The sequence below is a fragment of the Chiloscyllium punctatum genome, chromosome 11, assembly GCF_047496795.1.
Source record: "Chiloscyllium punctatum isolate Juve2018m chromosome 11, sChiPun1.3, whole genome shotgun sequence".
Classification (NCBI taxonomy): domain Eukaryota; kingdom Metazoa; phylum Chordata; class Chondrichthyes; order Orectolobiformes; family Hemiscylliidae; genus Chiloscyllium; species Chiloscyllium punctatum.
In genome coordinates, this window is record NC_092749.1 from 32031182 (window position 1) to 32043614 (window position 12433).

The 12433-nt window shown below is 40.8% G+C and overlaps 1 protein-coding gene across 1 annotated transcript in view; it reads left to right on the plus strand.

Moving 5' to 3' along the window:
• LOC140482871 (ALK tyrosine kinase receptor-like) overlaps positions 1 to 12433 on the plus strand; it is a 1059465-nt gene that overhangs the window by 680842 nt on the left and 366190 nt on the right. Inside the window, exon 7 of the mRNA XM_072580591.1 lies at positions 9257 to 9406. Coding sequence (XP_072436692.1) covers positions 9257 to 9406 — 150 coding nt within the window. The remainder of the gene's footprint in view (positions 1 to 9256; positions 9407 to 12433) is intronic.

A 12433-nucleotide genomic window follows, 5' to 3' on the forward strand; every position in this document is an offset into this window, starting at 1 on the left:
CATTCCATACATACATCATCCTCTGCGTGGAAACATTCCCCCTAGGCCCCTTTTTTATCTTTCCCCTCTCACCCTAAACCTATGCCCTCTAGTTCTAGACCCCCCCACTCAGGGAAAAGACTTTGTCTATTTATCCTATCTATGCCCCTCATGATTTTATAAACCTCTATAAGGTCACTCCTTAGTCAGGGAAAACAGCTGTGGCCTAATTAGCCTCTCCCTTTGGCTGAAACCCTCCAACCTAGGCATCATCCTCATAAATCTTTTCTGAACCCTTTCAAGTTGTGTGACATCCTTCCAATATTGTGTCATGTGAGGAAAGGTTGGACTTCTTTTCATGAGTGTTCAGATGAGGGAGCAGTGACATGATTCCATAAGACCATAAAAAACCATAAGACATAGGAGTGGAAGTAAGGCCATTCGGCCCATCGAGTCCACTCCGCCATTCAATCATGGCTGATGGGCATTTCAACTCCACTTACCCGCATTCTCCCCGTAGCCCTTAATTCAATTTATAAAATCCTAAATGCCTTGACAACATGGATGTAGAAACGATGTGGATGAGTCCAGAACTTGGAATTACTGTTTAATGTTAAAGTTACCCTTCTGGAAAGTGATATGGAGAATTATTTTTCCGAGATTCATGTGCACCTTTGGAACTCTGTCTCTCTCAGTGATGAAGACAGGGTCATTGAATATTTTTAAGACACAGATAAAATTTTGTGAGGCAATGCAATCAAAGGCTATCAGGAGCAGATAGGATAGGGTTAGGATTAGAGAATTTGGGTCACAGGCATTGTATTATTGAATGTTGGGTCAAACTGAATGTCCTATATCTGCTCCTAATTTGCATATTTGTAATGGCTTTGGTCTTCCCAGTATTTAGCTGGAGGAAATCTCTGTGTTTACTTAGCCAATACTAGATGTCAGATAAGCAACCCAGCAGTTTTGAAACATGCTTTAATTATAGTAAATACTGATAGCCTCACTGTTATTTTTCTCTGCAAAAATCCAGCTGTTTCTATTAATCTTTCCTTGTTCTTCTGCTGTAGGCAGGAAACACTTGAAGGATGTCTGTAAATAAGCAAAGAAACAGCCTTGTAAGCATAAACTGTATAGAGAGTAATCCACAAATACTTACTGGAATTACTCTGTCTCACTTAACGCATTATATTGTTTCCAAACACTCTCTTTAGTAGGACTTGAATCTGTTCGTAAACCATGCCTCTAATTCCATAATCTTCTATGCCGGAACCTCAGCATAAGGTATTAAGAGAGTTTAAAGTAAGAAGATTATGCATTTGACGAGCTTCACAGCCAGTGAAATACAGTCCATCGAGAGTTCGAATTGTTTCTTATGTTGTCATGTAATTTGATGCAGTGTACATGCTTCATCGCAGGCATATTGTTGTTAACAGAATTTGACCGCTGTAAACCAAATGGTAAGAATCAAAAGGCAGGCTATTTTTTAAATGACTCTTTAAAGAAGTGAAAAGTAGAGGGATCTGGGTGTTCTTGCGCCTTAAACTCAAAAACTTAACATACAGGTGCAGTGAGTAATTAATAACGTAAATGGAATTTTAGCCCTTATTGCAATGGGTTTGCGTATAAAAATAGCGACATGGTGCTACAGCTGTATAAGGTATTGGTGGGGCCACACCTCGAGAATTGTGTCCCATTTTGATCCCCATATTTAAGAAGGAATATATTGGCATTGGAGGCAGTTCAAAAGTAGTTAACTAGACTGATTTCTGGAATGAAGGGATTGACTTATCAAGAACAGCTAAACAGGTTCAGCCTTTATTCATTAAAATTTAGAAGAATGAGGGGTGATCATGTTTTGAATCGTGTAAGATCTGAGGGGTCTTGACAGGTAGATGTTGAGAAGATGTTTCCACTAATTCTCAAAGTGGGGGTCACAGTTACAGAATAAGGGGACTCTCATTTAAAATTGAGATGCAATTTTTCTTTTCCTAGGGGGTAATAAATGTCTGGAATTCTCCATCCTGGAGAGTTGTGGAGGTTAGATCAGTCAAAGTATTTAAAGAGGAGGTAAGCAGAATTTTGAAACATTGTAGGTTTGTGAGTCATGATGAGCTGCAACGAAAGAAGAGTTGAGGCCTGCAGCAAATCAATCTTTATTTCGTTGAATAGCTAAGTTGATCATTTGATTGGACAACTCCTGCCCCTATTTCTTCTGTTCCATCATTCTTTAAAACCAATGAAGTAAATAAGCAACAGATTTCGAAAACAAATCATTTGATCTCTATTTAGCAACAGGCTCACCTCCTGTAGTTGTCCTATTAAGAATTCATCGCCAGGGTAATTGTAGTTTAACATGAACAGCTGATTGAAACAGCCTGAAATAAGCAGAACCTTTTAAATCAGTACAGCACAGAAGACTGAGGTGTAAACAGCTGAGTAAAATTGCTTGAAGGTTTGACTTTGGCTGAAATTAAGAGGTTTTAATTCATTTATGTACAGGTTCAGTACTTATGTCAGAACTGTCCAAAATATTTGGCATGCTCAATATTTTATAACAGATGTCTTTGTAATTGATTCCTTGGGTACTGACAAATTGTGTATCTAATACAGGTATCTGCCTGTCCAAATCATGGGTGGTTAGAGTGGTAGGGACTGAATTTTTAGAATAGTTTCATTATTTTAATATAGAGAAACTTGGCAACTGATTTGCCTGCATCAAGGTCCCATCAACATCAATTGGCAGAATGAGTCAACAGCATTGTTTGAGAGATATCTATTCAGAGGAACAGGAGTAGGCCATTCAGCCTGTCAAGCCTGCCCCACTATTCAATGCAATCACAGCTTATCAAACACCTCAATGCCTTTTATCAACCCTAATTCCATAACCCTGGTATGCCCTGCCAAAGCTATCAGTTTCTGCCATAAGCATTATCAGACACTAAGCCTCCACAGCTCTCTGTGGCTGAGAATTCCAATTATCTCAATTCACGTAAAAAAAAAACTCCTTATCTTTGATGTATGGGGTATCCCTTTTATTTTTAAATTGCGCTCCCTGCTACTAGACTCACCAACCATTTTACCTGCATCTATGCCACCTTACCTGTGTAAACATGTCTAAATCCTCCTGAGGCCTCTTTACGTCTTCCTTACACTACAGATTCCCATTTAGCTTTGTATCATCTGCAAATTTGGAAATATTGCATTTGGTCTCCGCATCGAAATCATTGATCTATATTCTGAACAGCTGGGTCAAAATACTGATCCTTGTGGTATTACTAGTCACTACCAGTGCGGGAGTGACCCATTTATTCCTACTGTCTGTTAGCCAATGATAAGCCATACCAGTACATTTTTCTCTTATCCCATGTGCTTTAGAATCATCGAACCATTAAATCACAGAATCCCTATAAAGCAAATAGAAGCCATTTGGTTCATCGAGTCCATACTACCCCTCCAAATAGCATCCCATTTAGACCCTGTCCCTGTAACTCCCCATTAACCATGGTTAATCCCTCTACCCCACACATTCCTGGACAGTACAGGCAATTTAGCATGGCCAATCCACCTAACCTGCACATCTTTGGACTGTGGGAGGAAACCGGAGCACCCGGAGGAAACCCATGGAGGCACACGGAGAATGAACTAATTTTTCTAACTGTGGGGAATTTTATCAAAAGCATTCTCAAAATCTAAATATACTACACCCATCAGCTCTCCTTCATCAATTTTGTCAGTGACATGTGCAAAAAGCTCCAAAATGATGTTTGTCACACATCATTTCCTATTTGCAAATCGACGCAGATTATGCCCAATCAGATCAGGTGTCTACTTATCCCATTCTTCACAACAGATTCATCTTTAAACCTTTCAACCAAACTAACTCCCTGGTTCTTCATTTCCATTCGCCTGAGAGGCCCTCAGTTTAACATCTCATCCAGAGAGTGGTACTTTTACCAATGCAACATTTCCTGAGGAACACACTGAAATGTCACCTTAGATTAAGTGATCTCGTCTTTGGAGTATGGCTGAAACATACAACCTGCTGACTCACAAGCAAATGTGCTATTACTGAACCAAGAATGTCAATAATTCAACATGAAATATGAGGTCAGCCTATTTTTACCTAGTAGTTTTAAAACTCAAGGCAAGGTTAGAAGAGGTAAGTAACTGTGAGTGAATTTCATGTTGTAAAAATAGGATAACATGACAATATAACAGAATGCACTTTACTTTTAAGTGATGACTTCTGCTTTCTATCAGTAACCTAATAATAAATTATTCCGACAAAGATTACAGTTCAAGCTGTTTAATTGAAATTATCATTGAATACAATTAAGAGGTTATTGTGCTCAATGTTATATTTTGAAAGGTGACAAAAATATATTTACTTGTTTAAAAATGGGAAATAAGGCAGGGCAGGTGACTGAGGTGTCAGTGGGGGAGCACTTTGGGGGCAGCGACTATAATTCTATTAGATTTTAAAAAATGATGGAAAAGGATGGACCAGATCTAAAAGTTGAAGTTCTAAATTGGAGAAAGGCCAATTTTGATGGTATTAGGCAAGAACTTTGGAAAGCTGATTGGGGGCAGATGTTCACAGGTAAAGGGACTGCTGGAAAATGGGAAGCCTTCAGAAATGAGATAATGAGAACCCAGAGAAAGTATATTCCTGTTAGGGTGAAAGGGAAGGCTGGTTGGTATAGGGAATGTTGGATGACTAAAGAAATTGAGGGTTTGGTTAAGAAAAAGATGAAGCATATATGAGGTATAGACAGGATAGATCGAGTGAATCCTTAGAAGAGCATAAAGGAAGTACGAGTATACTTAAGAGGGAAATCAGGAGGGCAAAAAGGGGACATGAGATAGCTTTGGCAAAGGATTTTTACAAATACATCAAGGACAAAAGGAGAGAATAGCGCCCCTCAAAGATCAGCAAGGTGGCCTTTGTGTGGAGTCACAGAAAATGGGGGAGATACTAAATGATCTAAATGAGCATTTACTGTGGAAAAGGATATAGACTGTGGGGAAATAGTTGGTGACATCTTGCAAAATGTCCATATTACAGAGGGAGAAGTGCTGGATATCTTGAAAAGGGTAAAGGTGGATAAATCCCCAGGACCTGATCAGGTGTACCCGAGAACTCTGTGGGAAGCTAGAGAAGTGATTGCTGGGCCTCTTGCTGAGATATTTGTATCATGGATAGTCATAGGTAAGGTGCTAGAAGATTGGAGGTTGGCTAACATGGTGTCACTGTTTAAGAAGGGCGGTAAAGACAAGCTAGGGAACTATAGACTGGTGAGCCTGACTTCAGTGGCAGGCAAGTTGTTGGAGGGAATCCTGAGGGACAGGATGTACATGTATTTGGAAAGGCAAGGACTGATTAGGGAAAGTCAACATGGCTTTGTGCATGGGAACTCATGTCTCACAAACTTGATTGAGTTTTTTGAGTAAGTAATAAAGAGGATTAATGAGGGCAGAGCGGTAGATGTGATCTATATAGACTTCAGTAAGGCATCCAACAAGGTTCCCCATGGGAGACTGATTAGCAAGGTTAGATCTCACGGAATACAGGGACATTTGGATACAGAACTAGCTCAATGGTAAAAGACAGAGGGTGGTGGTGGAGGGTTGTTTTTCAGACTGGAGGCCTGTGACCAGTGGAGTGCCACAAGGATCGGTGCTGGGTCCTCTACTTTTTGTAATTTGCGTAAATGATTTAGATGGGAGCATAAGAGGTACAGTTAGTAAGTTTGCAGATAACACCAAAATTGGAGGTGTAGTGGACAGCAAAGAGGGTTATCTCAGATTACTACAGAATCTTGATCAGATGGGCCAATGGGCAGAGAAGTGGCAGATGGAGTTTAATTCAGATAAATGCGAGGTGCTGCATTTTGGAAAAGCAAATCTTAGCAGGACTTATACACTTAATGGTAAGTTCCTGGGGAGTGTTGCTAAACAGAGACCTTGGAGTGCAGGTTCATTGCTCCTTGAAAGTGGAGTTGCAAGTAGATAGGATAGTGAAGAAGGCATTTGGTATGCTTTCCTTTATTGATCAGAGTATTGAGTACAGGAGTTGGGAGGTCATGTTGCAGCTGTACAGGACATTGGTTAGACCACTGTTGGAATATTGCGTGCAATTCTGGTCTCCTTCCTATCGGAAAGATGTTGTGAAACTTGAAAGGGTTCAGAAAAGATTTACAAGTATGTTGCCAGTGTTGGAAGATTTGAGCAATAGAGAGAGGCTGAACAGGCTGGGGCTGTTTTCCCTGGAGTGTCGGAGGCTAAGGGGTGACCTTATAGAAGTTTACAAAATAATGAGGGACATGGATAGGGTAAATCGGCAAAATCTTTTCCCTGAGGTGGGGAAGTCCAGAACTAGAGGGCATAGGTTTAGGGTGAGAGGGGAAAGATATAAAAGAGACCGAAGGGGCAATGTTTTCACACAGAGTGTGGTATGTGTATGGAATGAGCTGCCAGAAGAAGTGGTGGAGGCTGGTACAATTGCAACATTTAAGAGGCATTTGTATATGAATAGGAAGGGTTTGGAGGGATATGAGCTGGGTGCTGGCAGGTGGGTCTAGATTGGGTTGGGATATCTGGTTGGCATAGACAGGTTGGACCGAAGGGTCTGTTTCCATGCTGTACATCTCTATGACTCTATCTATGATTCTATGTATAACAACCTTTGTCACCATTCTGAATTTTTTGGACATGATCTGTTGCAATAGTGGCAATTTCTGCAGGCAAACTTATGCCACATAAACATGAGTCATAGTTTTATGTTACATAAGAGGAAGAGTTAGTTGCGCAGAGCGCATTTTCTACAGCTCAGGATACAATAACAAAGACATTTTTCCATCACCCACCAGATACAACTTGAAGCTTACGTGATGAAAGTGTTTCAAAGTCCTGTTTTTTGAGACTTTCCCAAACATAAAAGGAAAAAAAAACTCCAGTTTTCTGTGGGAGGGTCTTGTATTATCAGATTTCTGAGAATGCATTTTCTAGTAGGATAATGCAAGGTAGTTGGGCAGAATAATCAAGGCAAGAAGTTTAGATTACAGCAAAATGTTGCAGATGGGGCATCTGAAATCAAAGTGCTGGAGAAACTCACCATGTCTGCCAGCATCAGTGGAGATTCAGGTAGACAAGCATGAGGCTGGGAGAACACAGAATGCCAGGCAGCATCAGGAGGTGGAGAAGTCAACATTTCAGGTGTAACCCTTCTTCAGGACAGGGGGGTGAGTGTAAGGGGACCTGCCCATTAAGGGGGGTGGGGGAGGCAGTGTGGTCAGGTGGGGATAGGTGAACACAGGTAGAGGGTACGACCTGGTTGGTTGATGGGAGGGATGAAGCAGGTAAGTGGCTGGAAGGAATGGCAGGGAGAGGGAGGGGCTGGGATGGAAGACAGAGGATGGGAAGGGAGGTTACTTGAAATTGGAGAACTCGATGTTGAGTCCTCCCGGCTGTCGGCTGCCCAGCCAGAAGATGAGGTGTTGTTCCTCCAATTTACAGTTTGATTCGTTGTGGCAATGGAGGAGGCCAAGGATGGTCATGTTGGAAAGGGAGTGTGAGGGAGAATTAAAATAGGCAGTGATGGGAGGTTCGGTCGGCACCTGTGGGCCCTGCTGAGATGCTTGGCAAAACAATCCATGAGTTTACGTTTGGTGTCCCCGATGTAGAGCAGACCACATCAGTGGAGATTGAAGCAGATTTACCAGTTCGAGCTCAATATGATTCTTCTTCTGGACAGAATGGATAGAAAAAAAAACTATTCCCACTCGTAAAAGGTTAAAAAATCAGAGGGTACAGCTTGAAAGTGTTTTCAAAAAAGAAACAAATGTGAGTTGAGAAAATCATTTTTGACACAGTGAGTATTTAGGTCATAGAATGCGTTGTCTCGAAATGTGGTGAAGGCAAGTTGAAATGAAGCACTCAAGAGAACATTGGTTTTCTTGAAATAAAAATCTAATGTTGTGGGGAAAAGGCAAGAGGTTGGCACAAAGTTAAACTGCTCAAAGAGTCAGTACAGATTTGATGGGCCAAATGGCCTTCTTCTCCACTGTAACAGTTCAGTGATTGAGATTTCGCATGATATTCCAAACCAGAGGCAGGTATGACAGTGGATACAATAACAAAAAATTTAGATTGATATTTTGGATTTTTTTCTTAACTTGGTCTTATTTCAGGTAAATAAATTGCAAGAAAAGGTGAGTCAAGTCATGAAATGTCATCCCATAATATTTTGAACACTTGTATCATTTTTATCCCAGGTATTATACCTGACAAATTGTCACCAAAAAAATTGTAATGTGAAATAAAGATGTATTTCCTGGTATTGGCTTTGAATTTACTTTTAATTAATTTCCTATTCTCCATCCATGTCTTTTGCTCCAATTGCAACCTTCGACTAGAGTATTCTCAACTTACTTTTGAATTACTAAATATTTTCAATATATCAATGAAGTTACCCATCATTCTACTTCTTTCTAGACTGGCAAACATTGAGTTTAACAAAACTTTTTTCTAGTTTTTGCGGTTTATTCTTGGGATGAATCTTGTTCTTCCCAGTAACCCTTGCAGTATTTGTATTTTGTATACCAGAAAAGAATACACCTTTTCCCAGGAGGCTAAATATCTTGGGTAAAAATCTTCATCAGAATTGATCATAGAGATAGAATGAAAGCCTTCAAATGTGAGAAATGTAAAATTAAAACTGCAAATGGCAGAAACTTACAGAAGGTCAGTGAGTATCAGATAGAGGATGACATGTTAGCATTTTCAATGTAATCCTTCATCGCTTTGTGCACAGTTCTGATGAAAGTTCCTGTTTCAAATGTTAACCTTTTTTATTCCCCCAGGTACTGAGAGATCTGCCGTGCATTTCCATCATGTTGTATTTTTACTCATGGGTTCATTCGGCCAAATAGTCTTTCCTCATTTTTATGTCCAACTCTGAAACTATTTACATCCACCCAGCACCAATAATTGATTCCACAAAAATTAAATCAAACAATATAAACATCAACGTGTCTAATTTCTAACTAAACTCTACTGTCTGAGCGTGGCACTAAAACACAAATTGCTGAAGATGAGCCACTTGTGAAACAGTGGTCTTCAGTCATTTGTATCTGTCGCTGTTGAGTTACATGGTTCGTGCCGAGGGTAATTTGTTTTGCACGTACCACAAAATCAGTTTCTGTGTCTTGCTGTAATTATTCTTCTTGTGTAACAACTGGAAAATATCATCCAGATTTTCTTCTTTCTGCAGATAACCTTCCCATTGGCTCATACTGTTCATTTGAAGAAGAGGATTGTGGATGGTCATCATTTACCTCAGAGACGGATGAACCAAGTTGGAAATTGAAGCAAAGTCAGTCTGTCAACGAAGAAGAGAAAAGCAACTTATGTTACTCAGAAGGTATCTTATATCAAGTATTTTATTTTCTTCACTACTTACCCTTGTGATGATACTATGCCTTTAAGAGGTGTATTTTGTCCTGGCTTATTTTATGAAGAAAGGATGAGACAGAGCTAATGAGTGGTCTCACAAACTTGTTGCAGTTTTTTTAAGGAAGTAACCAAGAAGATTGATGAGGACAGAGTGGTAGCCATTATTTACTTGGACTTGAGTAAAGCCTTTGACAAGGTTCCACATGGTAGACTAATGAGTAAAGTTGGATCACATGGGATTCAGGGAGAGCTTTCCAATAGGATATAAAATTGGCTTAATGGCAGGAGACAGAGAGTGATGGTGGAGAGTTATGTTTCAGACTGGAGGCTTATGACCATGTTGTTCTGCAGGGATTGGTCCTGGGTCCACTTTTGTTTGTCATTTATATGGATGATTTGGATGAGAATATAGAAGGCATGGTTAGTAAGTTTGCGGATGACACCATGATTGGTGGCTTAGTGGATAGTGAAGAAGGCTATCTAAGATTCCAAAGAGATCTTGGTCAATTGGGTCAATAGGCTGAAAAGTGGCAGTTGGAGTTTAATTTGGATAAATATGACATGTTGCATTTTGGTTAAACAATCAAAGGCAGGACTTATACGAATAAAAGTAGGGCCTTGGGTAGTGTTATAGAACAGAGAGACCTAGGGGTTCAGGTACATAATTCTTTGAAATGTGCATTCCATATAGATAGGGTAGATAAGAAGGTATTGCCTTCATTGTTCAGACATTTGAGTACCAGAGTTGGGACATTATGTTGAGGTTGTACAGGACATTGGTGAGGCCTCTTCTGGAGTACAGGGTCCAGTTCTGGTCACCCTGCTACAGGAAGGATATTATTAATCTGGAGAGCATTCAGAGACATTTACCAGGATGTTGGCAAATGGATGGTTTTGAGTTATAGGAAGCGGCCTGATAGTCTGGGACATTTTTCACTGGAGCATAGAAAGCTTATAGAGGTTTGTGAAGTCATGAGTGGCATATATAAGGTGAATGGTAGGTGTCTTTTCCCTAGACAGGGGAGTATCTTTTAATGTGAGAGGAGAAAGATTTTAAAAAGACATGAGGGACAATTTTTTCAGAGGAAATGGTGGATGCAGGAACAGTTGCAACATTTAAAAGGCATTTAAATATGTACATGAACAAGATAGGTTTGGAGGGATACAGGCCAAGTGCAGGCAGGTGGGACTAGTTTATGATTGGCATGGGCTGGTTGGACCGAAGGGTCTGTTTCTGCGCTGTTTGACTCTGTGACTCTATAAACATTCAAGAAATTTGACACCCATCAGGACAAAGGAGTCAGCTTGATTGACATCACATCCACAAGCATCCACTCCGCATATCACGGTGGCTCAGTAACAACAGTGTGTACTATGTACAAGATGTACTGCAGAAATTCACCAAAGATCTTTAGACAGCATGTTCCAAACCCACAATCACTTCCATCTCAAAGTACAAGGACAGCAGATACTTGGGAACACCATCACCATATGTAAATTCCCCACCAAGCCATTCACCATCCTGACTTGCAAGTATATCTCTGTTCCTTCATTGTCACTGGGTCAAAATCCTGGAAATCCCTCCCTAAGGTCCCCCTACAGCACATGGACTGCAGCGGTTCAAGAAGGCAGCTCACCACCACTTTCTCTAGGGTAACTAGGGACAGGCAATGCCAATTCCTGATGAAGAGCTTTTGCCCGAAACGTCAATATTCCTGCTCCTTGGATGCTGCCTGACCTGCTGTGCTTTTCCAGCACCACTCTGATCTAAACTCTAGTTTCCAGCATCTGCAGTCCTCACTTTTGCCACAGGCAATGAATGCTTGCCCAGCCCATTTCCCACGAGAGAATTAGAAGCAAAGATATAGGTTTAAATTTCAGTCAATGACCATATTAAAAGTAGACGTCTTCTGTTCATGTTTGCTCATGACAATAATTAGAATCACACAGGGCAACGTCTTCACAACTCCAGTGCAGATAAGTAACTAATGGTGCTTCAAATGCCATGGCTGGGTGAGATAAGCTGTAAGATTTTTAAGATACTTGTGACCTCCTATTGGGCTACACCTGGAGAATTACAGTGAAATGTAAAGATCTTGTATGGTCAGTAGGTGAATCAAGGTGAAGATATAATGGACAAGCGGGGGGAAGAGGATACAGATTAAAGGTGGGAGGGAGAGAACAATGGAAAAAAGAATGAAGAGAAACTGAACAAGAAAGCAAGAGAAAGTGATGGTGCAGGGAATAGCAGTGGATTGGCAAAGAGGGAGAGGGATAAGTTGCAAGTATGGAGGGGAGGATAGTAACAGAAAGGGATAGAGTAAGGCAGCAGAAGTGGGAATAGGGATGAGAAAGGGGAGTACAGGGCTGAAGGATTGGTATGGAAAAAAGGAAAGGAGCAGTAGATCAAGTAAAATAGAGGGGAATTGAGGAATTGGCAAAGGAATGAAAAGGGCAAAGGGAATGATTTGAAGATGGGAATGAATGTTTGGCAGGACAAGCAAACTCTTTCAGGGAGTTGGTCAGGGACTTTGCTGAGATGAAAAGCTTTCTCAGCATTGAGGAGCAAGAAATGCAGATGCATTTTGTACATTTTACCTGTGCCTTTTTAGCCAGCAGTCAGGTCAAGGGCCTTCATACCCTTGTCAATCTGGCACATTGGGTACTCGGCATAACCCAGGCGAAGGAAAGAGAGGTTCCATTCCTGCCCACTGCCATGCTGGTGCTGGGGGAGGTCTTGTCTGAAACAGAGCCTTACAGACATTGGGAGTTTTAGGCCAAGACTGTATCTGTAGAGAGGCAGACTCTCAGCAGCTCCACAGCAAGCATGGCTGATCAGAATCACAGGGCCTTCCCACTTTTACTGCCTGTAATAAACACTGGAGAAGGATTTACAGGTTGATAATCAATATGTTTGGCCATGTTTTAACACACCTTCTGTGGCCATCAACTCCTGGACTGAAAGTCAAACCTGAAACTTTTTGTTTAAAGGCAA